Source organism: Ctenopharyngodon idella, chromosome 23, assembly GCF_019924925.1.
Source record: "Ctenopharyngodon idella isolate HZGC_01 chromosome 23, HZGC01, whole genome shotgun sequence".
Classification (NCBI taxonomy): domain Eukaryota; kingdom Metazoa; phylum Chordata; class Actinopteri; order Cypriniformes; family Xenocyprididae; genus Ctenopharyngodon; species Ctenopharyngodon idella.
In genome coordinates, this window is record NC_067242.1 from 23,814,758 (window position 1) to 23,837,572 (window position 22,815).

General features: G+C 35.2%; 1 protein-coding gene across 6 annotated transcripts in view; it reads left to right on the top strand.

Moving 5' to 3' along the window:
* Positions 1-18,506, top strand: part of ofcc1 (orofacial cleft 1 candidate 1) — a 116,014-nt gene extending 97,508 nt beyond the window's left edge. For all 6 annotated transcript variants that reach the window (XM_051881840.1, XM_051881839.1, XM_051881843.1 and 3 more), the window contains 3 exons: positions 6,706-6,888; positions 15,045-15,159; positions 15,284-18,506. In XM_051881840.1, coding sequence (XP_051737800.1) covers positions 6,706-6,888; positions 15,045-15,159; positions 15,284-15,357 — 372 coding nt within the window. In that variant the 3' untranslated portion in view covers positions 15,358-18,506. The remainder of the gene's footprint in view (positions 1-6,705; positions 6,889-15,044; positions 15,160-15,283) is intronic.
* The last annotated feature ends 4,309 nt before the right edge of the window (positions 18,507-22,815 follow it).

Genomic DNA, 22,815 nt, shown 5'->3' on the forward strand with positions numbered 1-22,815 from the left:
GTGTGTGTTTGAGGTCAGAAGGGGGTGTGTGTAGCAGTGCTGACACTAGTGTGAAGCTGGCCCAGTTGGGTGAGAGGCGCTGTGATCTTCACACACCAATGCGTCTGAGATCCATGACCTATATAGCATGTTACACGCTCTGCTTGTCTCCTGTGTTCCTCTAATAGAGCAGGGCAGTGCATTACAGGTACAACACACACAAGGGACCCGTACACACGGATCAGAGCCATCCCTCATGACATAAGACCTGCTGAGACACTTAAGATCTGATTTAATCACAACATCTGATTTTTTTTCATCTTGTATTTTATTTATTTATTTTTTATTTTGTATGTTTGTGTCTGTTGCATCTAGCTAATCTCCCATGAGCCTTTGATGTTCAAAGCTCTGCCTGTGTTCAGAACGAAACTCTAGCCTACTGTTTACTGCATTGTGTGTAGTACTGTGCACTGCCTGCAATTTGTTAATAAAAAAGTGTGTGAAACAGGATGGTGTATGCATCGATCAATAAACACTATTATGAATACTGTATTATGAATACTATAATATGAATAATATTATAGTATTATTAATTAGTCCTAATAATGTATTATGAATAATATATTACAGTATTATGAACACACACACACACACACACACACACACACACACATACACATGACCCTTGACCACAAATCCAGTCATAAGTCACATGGGTATATTTGTAGCAATAGCCAACAATGCATTGTATGGTTCAAAATCATTATGCCAAAAATCATTAGGATATTAAAGGGTTAGTTCACCCAAAAATGAAAATTCTGTCATTAATTACTCACCCTCGTGCCGTTTTACACCCGTAAGACCTTCGCTGATCTTCGGAACACAAATTAAGATATTTTTGTTTAAATCTGATGGCTCCGTGAGGCCTACATAGGGAGCAATGACATTTCCTCTCTCAAGATTCATAAAGGTACTAAAAACATATTTAAATCAGTTCATATGAGTACAGTGGTTCAATATTAATATTATAAAGCGACGAGAATATTTTTGGTGCGCCAAAAAAAAAGAAAATAACGACTTATTTAGTGATTGGCCGATTTCAAAACACTGCTTCAGGAAGATTCGGAGCGTAATGAATCAGCGTGTCGAATCATGATTCGGATCGCGTGTCAAACCGCCAAATTGCTGAAATCACGTGACTTTGGCGCTCCGAACTGCAGATTCGACGCGCTGATTCATAACGCTCCGAATCTTCCTGAAGCAGTGTTTTGAAATCGGCCATCGCTACATTTTTTTTTTTTTTTTTTGGCGCACCAAAAATATTCTCGTCGCTTTATAATATTGATATTGAAACACACTCACATGAACTGATTTAAATATGTTTTTAGTACCTTTATGGATCTTGAGAGAGGAAATGTCATTGCTGGCTATGGAGGCCTCACTGAGCCATCGGATTTAATCAAAAATATCTTAATTTGTGTTCCGAAGATTAACGAAGGTCTTACGGGTGTGGAACGGCATGAGCGTGAGTAATAAATGACGGAATTTTCATTTTTGGGTGAACTAATCCTTTAAGTAAAGATCATGTTCCATGAAGATATTTTATAAATTTCCTACTATATATATCAAAAATTTATTTTTGTGAGTGGATATGCATTGCTAAGGACTTCATTTGGACAACTTTAAAGGCGATTTTCTCAATATTTTGATATTTTGCACCCTCAGATTCCATATTTTCGAATAGTTGTATCTCAGCCAGATATTGTCCTATCCTAACAAACCATACATCAGTGGAAAGCGTATTTATTCAGCTTTCAGATGATGAATAAATCTCAATTTCAAAAAATTGACCCTTATGACTGGTTTTGTGGTCCAGAGTCATATATATATATATATATATATATATATATATATATTTACAGGTGCAAGAAAAAGTATGTGAACAATTTAAATTGTAATTTTAACAAAATAAGAGAGATCATACAAAATGCATGCTACTTTTTATTTATTACTGTCCTGAGTAAGATATTTTACATAAAAGATGTTTACATATAATCCGAAAGACAAAAAAAAATAGCTGAATTTATTACAATGACCCTGTTCAAAAGTTTATGAAACATTGATTCTTAACACTCAGGGGTCGGGAAACGCGCCAACGCGTTTTGCTGGATTTCCTTTACATAGCAGCAAAATAGACTTAAAATACTCATTTTTTTGTCATACAGACAAAAGTAATACATCAATTGAAACCACAGAATGTCTACTTTTATTTTTGTGCACTCACAGTAAAAACAAAATGTTGTGCTTTTTGCAAAATAAAGAAAGCTAACATGATGCACGATCTGCCGATACGGTGTGTCGTTACCTGGATGATCCACAACTGTTTTTTTGTTATATGATGGTTATTCTTGAGTCCCTTGTTTGTCCTGAGCAGTTAAACTGCCCAATGTTCTTCAGAAAAATCCTCCATGTCCTGCAAATTCTTCAGTTTTCCAGCACCTTTGCATATTTGAACCCTTTCCAGCAGTGACTGAGATTTTAAGATCTATCTTTTTACATTGAGGACAATTGAGGGACCTTTTTTAATAGTTGTGTTTGAGTCCCTCAAGTGTCTTCACTGTGAAAAGATGGATCCCAAAATCATAGTCACTGCTGGAAAGGGTTTAAATATGCAAAAGATGCTGGAATTCTGAAGAATTTTTGGGACCTGGAGGATTTTTCTGAAGAACAGAGCTCAGTTTAACTGCTCAGGACAAACAAGGGACTCAAGAACAACCATCACAAAAAAAACAAACAAACAAAAAAAAACAGTTGTGGATCATCCAGGTAACGACACACAGTATTAAGAATCAGTGGTTCACAAACTTTTGAACAGGGTCATTTTAATGAATTATTATTATTATTATTTTTTTTTTTTTGTCTTGTGGATTATATGTAAACATCTTTTATGTAAAATATCTTACTCAGGACAGTACTAAATAAAAAATAACATGCATTTTGTATGATCTCTCTTATGTTGTTAAAATTATTCACATTTTCACAGATTCTGCAAGTGGCCTACATACTTTTTCTTGCCAAAAAAAAAATATATATATATATATACAGGTGCTGGTCATATAATTAGAATATCATCAATAAGTTGATTTATTTCACTAATTCCATTCAAAAAGTGAAACTTGTATATTATATTCATTCATTACACACAGACTGATATATTTCAAATGTTTATTTCTTTTAATTTTGATGATTATAACTGACAACTAAGGAAAATCCCAAATTCAGTATCTCAGAAAATTAGAATATTACTTAAGACCAATACAAAGAAAGGATTTTTAGAAATCTTGGCCAACTGAAAAGTATGAACATGAAAAGTATGAGCATGTACAGCACTCAATACTTAGTTAGGGCTCCTTTTGCCTGAATTACTGCAGCAATGCGGCATGGCATGGAGTCGATCAGTCTGTGGCACTGCTCAGGTGTTATAAGAGCCCAGGTTGCTCTGATAGTGGCCTTCAGCTCTTCTGCATTGTTGGGTCTGGCATATCGCATCTTCCTCTTCACAATACCCCATAGATTTTCTATGGGGTTAAGGTCAGGCGAGTTTGCTGGCCAATTAAGAACAGGGATAACATGGTCCTTAAACCAGGTACTGGTAGCTTTGGCACTGTGTGCAGGTGCCAAGTCCTGTTGGAAAATAAAATCAGCATCTCCATAAAGTTGGTCAGCAGCAGGAAGCATGAAGTGCTCTAAAACTTCCTGGTATACAGCTGTGTTGACCTTGGACCTCAGAAAACACAGTGGACCAACACCAGCAGATGACATGGCACCCCAAACCATCACTGACTGTGGAAACTTTACACTGGACCTCAAGCAACGTGGATTGTGTGCCTCTCCTCTCTTCCTCCAGACTCTGGGACCCTGATTTCCAAAGGAAATGCAAAATTTACTTTTATCAGGGAACATAACTTTGGACCACTCAGCAGCAGTCCAGTCCTTTTTGTCTTTAGCCCAGGCGAGACGCTTCTGACGCTGTCTGTTGTTCAAGAGTGGCTTGACACAAGGAATGCGACAGCTGAAACCCATGTCTTGCATACGTCTGTGCGTAGTGGTTCTTGAAGCACTGACTCCAGCTGCAGTCCACTCTTTGTGAATCTCCCCCACATTTTTGAATGGGTTTTGTTTCACAATCCTCTCCAGGGTGCGGTTATCCCTATTGCTTGTACACTTTTTTCTACCACATCTTTTCCTTCCCTTCGCCTCTCTATTAATGTGCTTGGACACAGAGCTCTGTGAACAGCCAGCCTCTTTTGCAATGACCTTTTGTGTCTTGCCCTCCTTGTGCAAGGTGTCAATGGTCGTCTTTTGGACAACTGTCAAGTCAGCAGTCTTCCCCATGATTGTGTAGCCTACAGAACTAGACTGAGAGACCATTTAAAGGCCTTTGCAGGTGTTTTGAGTTAATTAGCTGATTAGAGTGTGGCAGCATGTGTCTTCAATATTGAACCTTTTCACAATATTCTAATTTTCTGAGATACTGAATTTGAGATTTTCCTTAGTTGTCAGTTATAATCATCAAAATTAAAAGAAATAAACATTTTAAATATATCAGTCTGTGTGTAATGAATGAATATAATATACAAGTTTCACTTTTTGAATGGAATTAGTGAAATAAATCAACTTTTTGATGATATTCTAATTATATGACCAGCACCTGTATATATATATATATATATATAAAACCCAAACTTTTAAACTTTGAAATGTCAAATTTTACTTCCATAATGTGACGTGTTTCTGAGTGAAACAGGATAATCTACAAGACAAAATGTAGTGGCACATGATTTTTTCTTTTTTTTTTTTTTCTTTCTCATCGGGAATTGATTGGATGGTGAAAAGTGGTCTCTATAAACCTTAGTTAGGGTAAATGCCCTATTTAATATTTGGCAAATGAAAACATGGCTCTAAGGGTAGGTTGTACTGTCTTATCCATGGCAGCTTTGTAAAAATGAAATTTCTATCCTGATTAAAGTCCTTATTACAGGTTGAATAGGAGTTTGAAAAATAAGAGGGATTCATTATGTCATTAAACAAGAAAAGTATATATATATATTTTTTTTTTCTCTCCCATCCTTCATTGGAATGAATTTGCACAAAGCAAACAGGATCCATGATAAGATTGTGTGTGATATCACTTCCGGTTCCATTCATGCTACTGGAAATGCAAGGTCAAGTTGAGCACTCTGTAGTAATGTAGTAGGTCTTCAGAGTATTCCATGCATAAAGAAAATTTGCATACGGTGCAAAAATAGTACAAATAGCATGCTTTTCCAAGCATAGCCTTAACACCAGTATTAATGAGTGATACGGGCCAGTAGTTTCTCTGTTTTTCCTTTCCCTCGTTTAAGGATTAGGCTGAAGCAGGTTATAATAGACTGCTGTGTGTTAGTGTCGTGTCAGGGTCAGAGGCTGTGTGAGTCATGCAGAAACCTGACACGCTGCATTCCTGCGTCTCTCAGCCAGAGCTCATCACCTCACAAGCACAGCTGTAAATTACAGGCCATTACTGTCAACTATCCGGGTTTGCATTCATCTCAGTGAGCGCTGAACTGTGGCCGCAGGTAGGGCAGGTAATTGCGTCAGGGTAAGCATTCGTGCAAGCATGCAGTTGCACTCAGATACACCCTTGATCTGAACACACACACAAACACATGCAGCTACATGAGCGTGCAGTCGTAGTGTATCTTTTGCTTTCTTTGCATTAGCATTGTCCAGTAAAATGTCATGATTCCTGATACCAAATGTTGATATCACAGCAAAACATATATGCCAATCAACACTCTTTAATTGAAAGTTAATTATTTAAAGGGAATATGCAAATGAACAAACTGTATTAAAACAATGGTTTCAAGTAATTATGCAATTAAATGCTAAGTAGTAAAGAACATAGAAATAAATTAAGAGCAGTTTTTTTTTTTCTTGTCAACTTTCTCGTTTTTTGACTGTTATTAATGACGGCGGCATAGGATGCAACTTACACTGCAAGGCATAATGCACCAATTAGATATTTTGACAAACATCAGATTTTTTCTTCTTATTTTTCTTTCCCCCCAGCTGTTTTTCATTCATTTACAGTCATGGCCAAAACGATTGTCACTCTTGCACCTTTTTTTTCCCCCCTCATTCAAATAATCCACAATTTAAAATTGAAATGTAAAATTTATTGTTGAAATTAAAACATATTTTGAAATGCACATATGTATGTCTTTAGTGGAGTGTGCATAGTTTAGAGAGTAGTTTATAAATAACAAAGTAATGTTGGTTGAGTTGACAGTGCATGCAGCATAAAAATGTGAGAAACCAATTTTACATCGAAGAAATAGTTCACCCAAAATTGAAAAGTCACCTTGATGTCCTTAAAAAATGGTATAGCTTTCTTTCTTCTGTGGAACACAAAATATGTTTTGTCTGTATATATATGTGTTTTTTTTTTTTTTTTTTTTTTTTCCCTTTCTTTTTTTGGCAGAACTGTGAAAATCAATGGGGTCCAGTGTTGTTTTGGGCCCCACTGATTCATGTACACAGCACTTTCTGTAGAGCATGTGCTCAATTTCAAAAGCCGTACCTCAGCAAATTGTGTTAGTACTTGGTACCGCAATACGGTATATATACTTGAATCATCTCTAATAAGATGTGTGTATGTGTGGGGGGGTGTATGTGTCTCATTAGGTGGCAGTGTATGACTACATCTGGACAGAGGAGGAGCCTTTGGTAGGATTGGCACCGCCTGCAGGCATGCCCGTTACAGGATGTGAGACAAGCACCCATCTATCCATCTACACACTGCACTTGAGCGGCCTGCGCCAACATTACAGACACTTCCTAAGACAACCTGATGGAGCCATTATAGAGGTGGGCATCTTCTATGGCAGAATCCTAAAGTAAACTTAAATGACTGACTTAGAACGCTCTATATGCGCAACACACAAATGATGCTTCTCATGTGGCGGTCACCCAAGAATCGAAATCACAATTGAGCCTGACATTAGCATGTTGCTATGCTACATGTAACAACACAATACAGAAAAATACATAGCATTTTCGAATGATAATTTTGCACACATTTCAGTATTTCATGATTTTTTTTTTTTTTTTTTTTTTTTCATAATATTGTAATATTGAGTTAATTACAAAAAAAGTTCTGGTATTCTCTTACCTGTGAAGGATACATACAATTCTTCCTTAGATTTTAGCCAAAACAATCCAAAATACCAGCATAATGTTTTGGCGTGGAAACAAATTTCACTCAGAAATTGCTGCTAAATATCACAAACAATTACAACAGCAAGTAACACTTGCTGAATTGAATTGAATTTGAAAAAAACTGAAATGGTATGTTCTTGTAAAATGTATCCCAACAATGTTTGTTTTATTTACAACTTTGAAAAATCATTTTTACTGTGTAAAAAATAATCTTGTCCGAGTGTGCCTAATGATGCCTAAAAATGCTACTCACTGGGTTTTGGAACTGAGCTAAAGAGTGTAAAGAATAGGGTATTGTCACCTTCACCACAGGCAGTCAATGCATACTGCTCATGAATGTGTCCCTCACACCTGGACTAGGTGCTAATTCTTTCTTACTTTGGATAATCTAGAAATCTATAACGGGATATATTCGCTAACCTCCGCCCATGGCTTTACACGTTATTAAATGCAGTGGAACAGCAGGGCGCAGACTGCCGTCCAGATTGCTGTCTAATTAAATGTACCACTGATTCTGCTTGGTAACAACTGCAAGCACATGAATTAACTCCCATCCCCCCCGAGAACAACCTGGATCATCCTAACAAAATTAATATTTTAGAACTTCCGTGTCAAAAACAGCAGATTTATGCTGCATGCGCGTCAACGGCTCGCTTGCAGGCAGTGCGGTCGGTTAATGGCGTCCTGAGCTGTTGTGTGACTGATGAGAGCACCACGGAACGCGCCACATATTTATCAGTCTGAGGGGCGGCCCTGAAGAGCTGCAAACACAAACACATCAGTGATGATACTAAACAACAACGGACTTGAGAAGCTGTCAAACATTTCTGAACTTTGTCCATGTTTAGAAGACCAAATTCTGTATACCAGCATTGAAAAATAGCAAATCATTCTGTATATGCCAGATTTAAAAAAAAAAAAAAAAAAAAAAATCACTCTTGCAAAGGTGTTGTGATTTGGACCAAAAACCATCTGTAGGCCCAAAGATTTAGCAGAATCAGTCTTTGGTTTTATTTTTGGAATCTGGAATTAATAGAAGCTTTGTTCCTAACCAATTTTACTGCTGTAATGTGACAAATTTGTTTATGTATTTATGTATGCATGCATGTGTTAATTAATTTGTTTGTTCCTTCATTCGTTCGTTCATTCATTCATTCATGTTAAATGTTAGCATTCAGGCCGTCAATGCATTATATAAACTTTCCGCACAAAAGAATTTAATTTAGCACATGGTGGCAATATTTTTTTTTTCTAATAATTTATTAACAGCATATTATTATTAATAATAATATTATTATTAAATGTTATTGAAATAATGAATCTTGCACAATAAGAGTGTGTAATAAGAAAGTATTTATTTATTTATATATATGATTTCATGTGGACTTCGCACTGAGTGACTTTGATTATTTTAGGAGGGGGTTGTGTATAGTGTTTGTGGCTGGCTCAGCAGAGGGAAGTGTCAGGCCATATCTGGAGTGTGTGATGGGTGTGGCGGTGGGCAGGCTGACACACGAAAGACGCTGATAGCATCAGTGCCTCCCACCCCAGGGCATATGCGACAGCCATGCCAGCACCCAGACAGCACTGTGGACCTACTAATTCTCAATGTATATAATTTAATTTAATAACATCTTGAATATAAAATAAATTGAAAACAGTTTTATTTGATGTTCTGAAAATTTGTCTAGAAGTAACCAAAGGTCTAGTACACAAAGTGACATGAAGATTTACAGTTACAGCTACGCATGTACAGTAGAAGCTCTCACAAATATACTTGAGCACAGAAAAACTCAAGCTGTTGGACACTGGAATATGAGCAGGGGTTTAAAATACTTCAGTATGCACTTTAGTATTATTATTGGGAAATTTGTAATTTTTACTCAAGTTTTATTGAAATTTGTACTGAAATATCTGAATATTTGAATATTTACCCAATTTCCAAGAAAAAAAAAAAAGTTTTATAAGTATGTTTTGCATGTCGTCATGACCTAAATCAGAAACAGCTACAGTATGGCTCCATTCACACTGTCAGTCCAAATCCGATTATTTGTGTATCCAATTGGTAATTTGATCTAAAATTATTGACTTTCTACATTGGTGCATTTTTTGCCGTTCACACTTTATAAATCTGATCGGATTTCAATCAGATATGCACACAAATCAGATTTGAACTGACAGTCTGAAAGAGGCTTAAGTGTATAATAATCAGTTGAACAACCACAAAAATATCTGCTGCTGAATTGAAATAACAGCTTTTTCTAAAACAGTGATATGGGAGCAGGACCGAGGGCAGAAATGTTCAAGGGGGTAGGCCTTCATAAAACAGGGTGGGCAAAGCGTAGAGTATGAAAACTGCATGCCAAATTACCAAGAAAAATATAACGCAGCACTGTTTCAAGTTCAAAGTTTCAAAACAGCAAACAACCTATACAAAACAACACAAAATTCCACTTATTTCAACTTAAAAACTTAAGTTTTGTTGCTGCTTTAAATTAAGTATAATCAAATTGGTTGTATAAGTCATTTTAACTTAAATTATATTAAAATTGACTTTAAGAAAATCAAGTTGAATCTCCTATAATTTATAAAAGAAAGTTGAAAATCTTCCTATTTTCTATCAAGTATTTCAGTATAAACATTATATGAATTAATGTTTAGATTTTTTACTATAAACATTAAGAAAATGTTTGTACATACCTATACATGTCCTCCTGCAATATTAGATGACGGAACTTCTGGTTTAAAATGGAGATCAACTCATAATCAAGTGTATTTATGAGTTTGCGTTAAAAGAATTGCCTGGATTCATTGCTAGACTTGGTTTCTTGCAGCAGTACAATTGGGATATCAAATTTAGGCTTTTTGAAGTATCAAATGATTGATATTGGCTTCGCCATTTTCAAATTCAACTCCACAAATGCGCAGATCTTACTATTACAAATTTTACAACCTTACGTCATAATGATAACATTGTGGACGGAACTAACATAAACTGACTAATCATATTCAACATTTCATTTTGACAGGCGTATGATATGCATCTATATGGAGAGCGAAAACTAGTAAACCGCAGGTCAATCACAGGACCATGAAAACTTCCATTTAATCATTCTTTTTCACTAAATAAATACAGTTATAGTGTGAAAAGTTTAGTGTATAGTGTAATTATTATTGTTTATTAAAGTATTTCATACATCTATTTGGAAAATGACCAACCTTTGATTGGGTGGGCCACAATTCAAAGTGGGTGGGCCCATGTCTACGCCACTGGATTGGAGTCATCTTATTATTTCTTTACAAATTTTGTTTACAAATTGTATTGAACCATTGAAGTTGATTGGATCCAAATATATTTCTGTGCACAAACCCATCACTGCAGGGGATTTAGGTTTCAATGAAGATAAGCTTTGTCAGCATGCAACAGAAAAGAGTGCAGTTAAATCAGTTGCAATTTTGCCGCAACTTTATGAGGCTCTTGTGATGTTTCTATTAAAGTTAGAGATGCTTTAAAAGCAAACATTACTTAAGCAGATGTTTACCGCTCTCTGAGTAACTACAAATTGGGCAGATAATAGCTCAGATTTGAATGCAACACCAATAACTTCTTGAGTTCCGATTGGGCCAACATCCGCCTCATATGTGGAAACAAGATGGCGATGGACATAAACGTGTGTGAATTCATTAGGGCGCGTGCTAAAACGGCAGTAGGTTTATGTGCGTGAGCGTGTGTCTTTCCTCTCGGGCTAGTGTTTAAGTGTCTGCGGCCTAAGAAAGCGGTGCTCTGGCCAACTGTGCTGCATCATCTCTTGTTCCCATATGCCGTCTGCAGCATATGTGAAGCCTGCCGCCACTTCTGTAAAACTTCCATTAAAAATGCACAACTACAGCTCCAACAGCTTGAGTATTACCTCTGCACAAATTATTAATGCTCGGCAAAACCGCTGATGAGCACCCAGCACGCATTAAACACACTCACTTTTGCCAGCCTGTTTTTATCATGTGGCTTTTGAGGTTTTAAAGCATGCGGCACTGTTTGTGTTTCTGTGTGTCCTTTGTTTGTCCTTGAATGCAGCTAACTCTTTAAATAGATGCCGTGTGACAATCATCTGGTATCGAAAGGTGTTAACGATTGAATGCTAGTTACTTTTTCCTAACAACACAGATAGATTTAGTGACACAGTGGTTATTATGCACCTTAAAGAACTTGTCTTGAATAGTGGAAACAGGAGCTAGTTGTTACTCCTATGAGCATTTTCAGGGTAATTTTATTTTCAAGTGAAATGACACAAACCTTAAAGTTGTGAATTCAGAAAACCTATTGAACAGCGTCCTTTTTCCCGTAGGAAAAAAAAATATATATAGCTGAATTAACATGTTATATAACACATTATAGCAGGGCAGACTGTGTATGATGTTGTTGACACAGATCGGAATACTTTTTTTTTTTTTTTTTAATTAAATTTTTTTGTAAAATTAAATTGTATTATAATCTTGTATTAATAGCTTCTCAGCAAAACATTTAATTTCTCAGTGAAACAATTCATAAAACAGCAAAAATGGAAAATGTGACACAAAAATTAATGAATTATGAATTAATTATATAAAATTACAACATTTAAAGCTACTGTTGCAATTTTGTTTGTTTTTAAAAGGTTAGTTCACCCACTAATGATAACTGTCATCACTTACTAACACTCATGTCGTTCCAAGCCCATGGGACTTCCGTTCATCTTCAAAACACAAATGAAAATGTTTTAATGAAAATGTTTTAGTGATTTATGTCCCTCTATTGAAAGTCAATTCCACCTAAACTTTGACTGTTCAAAAAGTTCATAATGAGATGTCTAAAGAAGTCCAAATAAATCTTTAAAAAATCTTTTGATGAGATACAGTTGTTTTATATGATGAACAGATTTAATTTAGGCTTTTATTCACATATAAACATTGATCAACGCACATACATTGAGCACATCAAATATGGTAAACGAAAGGTAAACGTGATTATTTGACGCATGAGAACCAATAAGTTCTGTTCTCGCATGTCAAGCTAGTAAGGTTGAGATTACCATATTTAAAGAGCTCTATGTACGTGTCTTGATCAATATGTGAATAAAAGGCTAAATTAAATCTGTTCATCATATAAAGAGATTGTGTATCTTCAGAAGACTTAGATTAAACTGACTGAATAAGTACACAATGACAGAATTTTCATTTTGGGATGAACTGTCCCTTTAAATACCCTAGTTCAACCTTTCAGTTAAAATTTTTATAAGGATATATAGACTTGTGTTGTAATGTATGATGTAATGCAGTTTTATTGTATTTGCATGATGATATTGGAGTTTCATAAGTTTAAACTTTATAAAAAAATAAATAAAGGTCCCAACTACTTACTATGACTCATTAGTAATACTGCTTGAGAAAACAACCATTTATTTAACTGAACTTTTGATTCAAAACCTGAAGTATAGCATTTATGACATCTAGTCCCAGTCACCCCATACCATTAATTCAGTGTGTTATTAGTGTGTTATTGAACCAAGGCATTTCCAGAGACCTCTTCTCTAACCTGGGGTGATCATTTGCTCCCAGTGCAGGCAATGAGGTAAGAATCGTGACATTTTATGTGTCATATCTTCATTTGGATAATAGTGTATCAGATTTTCCATTAAAGTCCTTCTGTTGAGCTCACATTTATGAGTCAGAGCTCAGGACAGCCGACTGAAGCCACATTGACCCAGATTAGCATTTGAATATGAAATATTTAACCTTTAAAATAATCCTGCAGCTAGAATCATTGACAAATGACCTCAGTTCCTCCTCTCGTGTCTGCTTATAATCACTGTACTTTGTTTGTTTCACTATGTCTCATATGCCATGAAGTCAACTGCAAAAGTAGGGAAAAAAAAAAAGAATCATACTAATCAAATTTAACTTTTTGTTCTCGAATAACTGGGCTACATTATTCATATATATTGATTGCATGTCCTTACTTATGTGGAATGAACAATTATCTTGCACAGTGTTCTAGCCAGTTGTGATGTGATGAAAGTTATTTCATTTGAGATGTTGTCCTAACCAGCCACAATAACTTTATTATTTATAACTGCACTCTACTGTGAAACTAAAGGCCTTATTTTAACGGTCTAAGCGCATGGTCTAAAGCGCACGGTGCAAGTCCACTTTTGTTAGTTTAACGACGGGAAAAATGGTCGCCGCATGGTCTAAAAGGGTTGTCCCTATTCTCTTAATGAGTAATGGGTGTGTTTTGGGCATAACGTGCAATAAACCAATCAGAGTCTCATCTCCCATTCCCTTAAAAAGCCAGTTGTGTTCACGCCATGGCAGATTCGATATTTACATGGCGGAATTTGCAAGCGCAAAAACTGAACGCTTCTCTAGCGAGCAAACAGTTCTGCTCATGTGCGAGGTTAAAGCGCGCGAGCAGACCATCTACGGGACAAGCCGGATTCCACCAAAGCATTTTTATCTTTATGCACATAATAATAATCTTTTACATTGTAATCCTTTTATTTTTAATATTTGGCATGTTTGTGTGCTGCTGTGCATCCCTGTGTGTGTAATAAGCCGAGTGTACACACGTTGTGCACCTGCCTACAGGCGCATATTACTAACGCGCTCTTTTAAATAACAACAACAAAAATTATACATACATATATATATATATATATATATATATATATATATATACACACAGTGCTCAGTGTAAATGAGTACACCCCCTTTGTAAAGTAACATTTTAAACAATAGCTCAATGAACACAAAAACAATTTCCAAAATGTTGACAAGACTAAGTTTTATATAACATCTGTTTAACTTATAACATGAAAGTAAGGTTAATAATATAACTTAGAGAACAAAATTTTCAGTTTTACTCAAATTAGGGTGATGCAAAAATGAGTACACCCCACTGAAAGTCTCTGGAGCAAAGATAAATTTTAGACTAAAATTTGTCTTTTTTTAACAAGAATTCAACAACAGGTGAGTCTAATTATTCATTACACAGGTGTCCAGCAGACAGTTGACTATAAAAGGGTGTTAAAACCCCTTCCCATTTCATGCTGTCAGCAATGGCACCAAGATGACAATGATCCTAAACACACATCTAAGGCCACTAGAAGTACTAGTAGTAGTAGTTTTTGTTGTGGGGTGTACTCATTTTTGCATCACCCTAATTTGAGCAAAACTGAAAAATGTGTAATCTAAGTTATATTATTAACCTTACTTTCATGCTATAAGTTAAACAGATGTTATATTAAACTTAGTCTTGTCAACATTTTGGAAATTTTTGTTGTGTTCTACATAATCAAATTTGTAAGTATTGAAATTGGTTAAATGCAATCCAACAACAATCCAAATTTTGACAGAATACCCACCTTATTTTACAACACTGAAGTAAGAATTTCCTGTGAATGTGTGAGACTTCTGATTCATTAGCCACTATACAGTAGGTAAATTACTATAAAGAACAAAGTGCAGTAAATGGTAAAACTATCTGTGCTACAAACCAGTGTGTTTGTTTACTATAATAAGTTGTAATATGAAAACAAAAAACAGTTTGCAAAATCAAGCAGCATAATGGACTGTAATAACTGTAAAATAACTGGAAGCAGATGACACCGTAATCCTTGCACTTTCAATGTGGATACATGTTAATTGTGGAAAAATAACTTAAATAGTTTTGAATAACTTTTGATCAATTTGTTTTCTTACATTGAGATGAAATTACAAAGCAAATTTGAATAATTTGTTTGGAAATTTTGTGTGGTGTGTTGTTACAGGTGATGGATGATTCTGACAGTAAAGAGTTTCAGAAGTCAGAGTTGCATAAGGAACATGAGAGGATGAAGAGTGTGACACATCTCAGAGAGAGGAAGAGGAGAAAAGCTGCCTGGCGTGAGTATCAACACCAAACCAAGATGCAAATGGATGTGGATTAAGATGAACAGTTATATGATAATGGTGATGGAAGTTGTTATATGTTTTTAAAACCTGTTATTGTTTGTGTTGTGTGTTAAAGGATCGCACAGGGTTGAGCCTCTTGGAGGAAGTGCCTGTGACTCAAGCATTGGAATTAAAGAGCCCAGCCCATAACCTCAAGTAACCACACACAATAATAAATAAATAAAATTAAATGCTTTTCTAAACAGAAGGGTGCTTTACAGTACATTTGCATATATACACCTATGTTTCTCTGTTAGCACATGTGTAAACTTGAGGGGAACTGACTAAAACTCTACAAAGCACCAGATTAAAAGTCATTTTCAAATGAAATTTGAAAAAAAATCATTTGTTTGCAGTTGCTACTTGATATTTTGTATTAAATGCAATGACACAGCGTTTCTACGCAGTTCGGAAAAGTATGGAAAAGTATTAAATTTGATTTGAGTAATTTCCAGGTCTGGAAAAGTATGGAAAAATATTTGCATTTCCAGACTATTGCACCTATTTACTTTTATATAATAGAAAACTAAGAATTTAATGAAAATAAATTTGTCATACACAAAGTGTGTTTTCATGGCAGCTGTTTAGTGATTCATTCAGTTGTTGTCAAACACAACTGAATGAATTCAAGGTGCACTTTTTCATTATGAAAAAATGCAGGTTATAAGCTTTTTGGGTTTCTTCTCATGACATTCTTAGCACTCTATAAGGACCTTTGCAAAAAATAAAAAATATACAGACTTTCGTGTGCACACAAGAAACCATTAAACTTAGCATATGGGACAATGCACACTGAGCCACCTATTGTGCCATCAGCCCATTTTGCGGTGTGGTTTCTTGGCAACCACAGAGTATGCATTAAAGCAGATCTAAGGCCTTGAAATATGACGTACTGCCCTAACGAAAGCCAAATTTTGAACACTTTTTTACAGTACCAGTCTTTTTTTTTATAGACCCTTGAACTTGGCAAACAGGACAATGCACACAGCCCATCACACAGTGCCATCAGCCCATTTCGAGTCATGGTTTCTCCGCCGCCACAGGGGATGCGTTAAATTGGACATTAGGCCTTGATATTAAAGTTACTACCCTAAGAAAAGCCAAATTTTGAGCAAATAGATCTCTATTATTTCATATGCATCCATGCTCTCGTTTTCTTCATAGTAAGATGGCAGTGACACACAAAGGAAATAGGTTAGGCCTATAGTGTATATATAAAACTAGAAATTGTAATGCGCAAGCACGCAAAAATTCCCATGCGCATGTGAATAATTTCTCGAGGGCACGAAAAAGTTTCTTGTGTGCATGCAAAAGTCTGTATAGATTTTTTTTTTCTTTTTTTTTCTTTTTTAGGGGGATCTGTATGTTGTCACTTTGAGAAAATTAATGAAAAAAACCCTGAGAAAATAAAAATATTTGCAGATGACTGTTCTATATTCCAAATATTAAGCTATAAATAATGCTGTATGAACCATTCATGTTAAATATGGTCTGAAAATCCAGAGAGAGGTTTGGGTATTTGAGTCTGGAAAAATATGGAATTTTGAAATGGAAAACGTGTAGGAACCCTGATAGACAAGTGTGACTTAAGTGTCTAACTATTTTTTGTAATACTGTATACTGTCACGTTGTGGTGTAGTCAATCACACACAATGAAGACCAATGGATTTTCAATAATCAAAAATCTTTAATAAAGAAAACCAAAACACATAGATCACAGGAGATACAAAACACTAAGAATTAACACACCAATGTAAAGACGAGAATCGACAAACACAACGGAAAACAAATGGCTATATATATATATAAGGGGTGAACACAGGCAACTAAATGATAAACAGGTTTGACTAATTGGTAACTAAGGCAACTAACATGCTGTGATAAAGAACTAAACTGAGGGTACGTTTACGCAACAACGATGTACTAAAAATAAAGAAAAGCTTTCTCTTTGCATTTGTATGCATACAGATGACAATGTTGTCAAAACTATCCCGTTCGCACAGATCCACGAAAACAACTAAAAATGCTGTATTATGCATGCCAGGCCAGTAGTTGGCGGTCACTTTGTAAAAAAAAAAAAAAAGAAAGAAAGAAAAAAAAAAAACTCTATGCACCTATAGACTGAACATATAATAAGCATGCACATGATGTCACTGTTTTCACAAATTCATGTCTTTGTAGTTTACACAAAAACTAAAACTTGCACTTTGAACCATGTAAACGCCCTCTGAAATTAAATATAGACAACAGAAAGGCAAAATGGCAACTAAACTAAACATAACCCTTGCATATGCCTAGAAATAATAATAATAATAATAATAATAATAAAAACCAATAAAAAATGGTAGCAAAAACATTTAACAATGAAGGATATTAACAAAACATTTTATTTAAGAAAGATTTAATGCAAGCTGATGGTCTCCAATTAAACTTTCACAACCATGGATTTGAATGAAGATTTGAATGCAACTTTACCTACAGTAATAAAAAGAACCAAAAAAATATATATATTGTAGCTTTCATGTTTTCAGGTTTTTGTGTCAGATCTCTAAGGACAGAAGTAGAAAAAAAAAGCCAGATGTCAAAGAAAAGTGCAATACATAAAAGCAAGGCAGTTCATCAAACAGAAAACAATGTAAAGTAAAAGTTCCATGAAGACATGAACGCGGGTCATTTGGTCTTCACTGCTGCTTCAACACCATGAAAAATGACGATTCTAAAAGTCACTTATCAAGACACAGTGATAAAATATCAATATTGGGGCCACATTAAGCAGGATAATATTCTGTCTGCCTTGATTTGTATTGAGTATGTGTCTGCTGCCCGGTGCTTGACGTAATGAACTCGCCCACAAATCAGCCCTTAATGGGGCCCTACTTATATATACTGCTTAATTAAAGGTTGTGGGCTTATTAACATGTGTCAGCGGTGGCGGCCGGGTGAGATTGAATCTGTTCGTACAGAGCCAGGTTGTAAAGGTTTTATAGATAACCTATCATTATTAAACCCCATTGCTTAATATCAGATCTTAATAACCTGTCATTTTCATTGATGATGATTTTCTTTATGGGCGGCCATTATGGTCCAAAGTTGCGGCTGTTTAGGGAAAAGCTGTTTGGGACTCTCGGCACCTCAGCGCTTATGACTCTCGTGTGCTCATTGAACTTTCTGTCTTTTATGCGACGAGAGAGCATCAGTGAGTAGTGACCAGAGGGCTTTTAGCTCAGAACAGCCCAGCTGAGATGAGCCTTCATCTCTCTCTCTCTCTCTCTCTCTCTCTCTCTCTCTCTCTCTGTCTCTCTTTCTCTCTCTCTCTTTCTCTCTCTCTCTGTGTGTGTGTGTGTGTGTGTGTGTGTGTGTGTCTGTGTGTACAGTTTGAGTTTCTTCCCTGATCACCATCAGAAACACACATTCAATCCATTAAACTCATTCATATCCATCTTGCATTTTATTACAACGGATAGTGGATGACATGCGATATGTACTATATACTAAACAATTTGTTTATATTTCTTTTGAAATTATTATAGATTATAGAAAATTAGAATAATAAGAAAACTACATGGAATTATTTTTTCATTTTAAAAATGTCTCAACGCAAGACTAAGTACAACATAAAATTACATTTATGGGTAGGTTAATCAGAAATCAGATTTTCCTAAAGGTAAATATACAAGTGTGCTCAAGGACATGTAGTTAGTTTAATCATATCAAGGTACAGTAATATGTTAAATTGTTATTCCTAATAAAAAGAAAACCATTATTTGGTCTGGGATAATAAGTTGTACTTATTCAGGTTGTATAGGAAGTTTATATAAACTACCATTTAAAAGTTTGGGGTCACTATTATTTATTTATTTAGAAATTATTAATATAATATTTATTAAAAAAATAAAACTTTTCAAATTAATATATTTGAAAAGAAGTTGTTACTTTTGTTTAGAAAAGATGCATTAAATTTATCAAAAATTACAGTCAAGTCATTTATAATGTTACAAAAAAAAATATTTTAAATAAATGCTCTTCTGTTTGAAAACTTTGAACATTCTGTTAGGGAAAAAAAAAAAAAAAAATCCTAAAAAAAAGGACACTGTATCATAGTTTCCACACAAAGCAGCACAACAATTTACAATTGTGTATAATCTTGATCATCAAATCACTATATTAGAATGCTTTCTGAAGGATCATGTGATACTGAAGAATGGACTAATGGATGATAATTTGCCACTATAGGAATAAATACACTTTTAAAATATATTAAAATAGAAAACATCTATTTTCAATTTAAATAATATTTCACAATATTTTGACTGTATTTTTGATTAAAGAAGCATAAGAAGCATACGTTTTGAGCATAAGAATCTTACTGACCACGACATTTTAATAGGTGGTGTATGAATGTGTGAATTCTCTTCTATGATGATGACCTGTGTACTATAAATAATAATAATAATAATAATAATAAAGTTGTTCTGTGAGAGTGGCGTTCCTTCCATATGTCAGAAGGTATACCAGCACTTCAAATATTTGATTGCTAATGACAAATACTGTTTCACATAGATTTAAAATTCAAATGGCTTCCCAGCAGCAGTTATTTCTCTGAAAGATGCCGGCGGGTTCTCTGTTCTGTGTATTTGCTGATTTCAGTGAAAAGAGAAGTCAAACCATGATATAGGAACTGCAACTTTTTGAAGTATTTTCTTGCGTCTACATAGTCCTGCTGGTACTTGGAGGGAAACATGAAAAGAAAACACTTTGTGTAATTCAATATTTAACCAGCCCTGCTGGTATTGAATATATAGAGAAGGTGATTGGTGCAGTGGGTATGATAGAGGCCATTCTGCAGGCTGCATTATTGGGCTCTGACTCTGCTTAGTTGAATTAAACTACACAAAGGCTTTTAAAATTTTCAGATTTGACTTTAGGAACTCTTTGCACTTTCTCTTTAAGATATGTCAGCTGAAGAACATTTTTAAAAATATAATAAGATTTTTACTATGTCAGGAGAATGTGTGTAGAGGGAACTTTGGTATACTTGTAAGAATGGTTTTAAACATCATCAGATTTTGATCAAATACTGCATAACCCCGTTTTCTGTCAATGCAGGCCTCACTGAGCCATCAGATTTTATCAAAAATATCTTAATTTGTGTTCTGAAGATGAACGAAGGTCTTACGGGTGTAGAACAACATGAGGGTGAGTAATATATTACATAATTTTAATTTTTGGGAACTAACCCTTTAAGCTTTTCGCTGCTTTTAATAATACCATTAAAAAATCTGAAAAGAACCTTTAGTTATTTGAGAGTAGAACTGAAAAATTGCAAACATTGTTGGTTATTAAAATCAAATCTTTTCAAAGACAATAAAAAAAAAATAAATAAATAAATAAAAAAAAAAGTCTTCACAGATATTGGATTGTGACCATTATTTGTTTTGCATTCATAAGAGATGATTTTTTCATATGAAGAAACATGACATTAATGTTTGTCCAGTGAGGTGGCTGTGTCGTGCTCTCAGTGAGGTCTGTTGCACAAACAGGAAATGCTACAATCTTGTATCACATCACACTATGAACATCTGGATGTATCATGTGGATTTTGCTCATTTATTCCCTGTCTTATTTATTTATTTCTGGAGTGGCAGAGGCAGATGTCCTGTTCACTGAGAACGAAAAAATATTTGCAAGGAGAGGAAGAAAAAAATAAATGAATATGCAAAACTTGTCACAACGCTGAACTTGTAGTGGCGAGAAACATTCTCTCGTATTTCATTAAGCAGAGGTCAATGCCTAATGTAGGCCGCTGTCTTATAGCTACTTTCCTGCCATTAAAACAGAATTGCAGTGAGGCATAGTGAAGGCAGAGACCCACAACCTCACACACACACACAGCTCAAGTAAGAGCAAATGCACCAGTGCATCAGAATAAACCTGATGGAGGTGCATCCATCCCTCGCAGGCTTTTCACCAAAAAAAAAAAAAAAAAAAACTCAATGTTTGTCCTACCGCTGCTATACTTGTCCCATCAAAACGCTCACTCTCTCTCTCTGTCTCTGGCAGCAGCATGTCTTTGTGGCACTGATCATTAGGTAAAACCGTCTTCTCTTCAAATAATCCTGCGCGTGAATGCTAAAAATGTAATGAACTTCACGCTCCATTGTATCTGACATTGCTTAATTAATGGGTGCATTTAAAGTACATAGGCTCTGGTAATTGATTTATATGCATGATTTGCACATACAGCTGTTGGTTCCTGTAGGAAAGTCATCACTCAAAGTGTGCACGCTTTACTGATGGACTAGAGGTGCTGCTAGCGCATCCTCTGCAGCACACATTTATTAACATATACTTTCATTAACCCTAATACCGCCAATAAAAACAAAAGACACAAAGTGACACATCTACCTTTCAAAACAATGCACACAATTTGTCTAGAATCAAGGGTCCATTGAAGGGGTCCATGAAAATTGGATGAGAAAATAACTGACAGTACAAAAACAAATGCAAGATTGTCATAAAATTGAATAAAGTGTAAATCACTAACTTTCTTAATGTAACACTGTCAAATGGCGACTCCAATGGATAATAATGCAGAGGGAGTCAGCATCTCTTTTCCGCCTTCTTTTGAGTTCATTGTGTTCTTACTGAGCTCCTGTAGCATGACGTGATGTGTGGGAATAATGCCAAAATAATCATGAGTTCATCCATAGGTCTGTGATGGAATAAAGCCTGTCTATAATGTCTGCAGACGGTCTCCAATCGGCCTGAATAACAGCGAGGATTTGATGACTAATGATTAACAGTTACACCAGTGATTAACAACATGATTAACATTGATTATATATATATATATATATATATATATATATATAATCAATGTTAAATATATATATATATATATATATATATATATATATAATTAAATTTATATTCGAATATAGTTGACATTTTTACATTAGGCAAAAAAAGTGACTTTTCAGAAGTCAACTATATACATCTGAATTCAAATTTATATCTTCTAAATTAAGATCTGATTCAATAAAAAAAGAAGAAAAAATTCAAACCTGATCTAATTTTGAAAACAGCATTTCCAGAACTGCTTGCCAATGCGTATGTGTTGTCTAAATAAAGCATTGTTCAGTCATGTGATGCTATAATTATTGAAGGACTGGTATATGTGTGTGTGTTTTCTTCAGAGATTTGGAGGTCGGTGGCCTCTAACCATTATTTGGAGCTCGGGCAGATCCTCAGCGGAGCTCCGATCAATCTTTTACCTGGGGAACGAGTGCTGCGTATTTCTATCACCATTCTATTGATTTTTCCATGTGCAGAGCCCTTATGTGAGAGAGAGAGGTGTTTTCATGTGGACACCACAGAGAAAACGCAGCCTGCAGCACACACACTCATTTATTTATGCTTGCAGACACCCGTCGGCGCAGACGCCTGCAAAATGCACACATCGGCATATTTAGCCGATTTTCAGATCTCACATGTACAAGTCCACAAGACCTAATGTATAAAAACATGCTTTTTAATTCAAAAACATGCTGATTGCATTGAGCACTTCCTTCCGTTCACTTCACTTCCCACAGACTCACTTTTGCATAG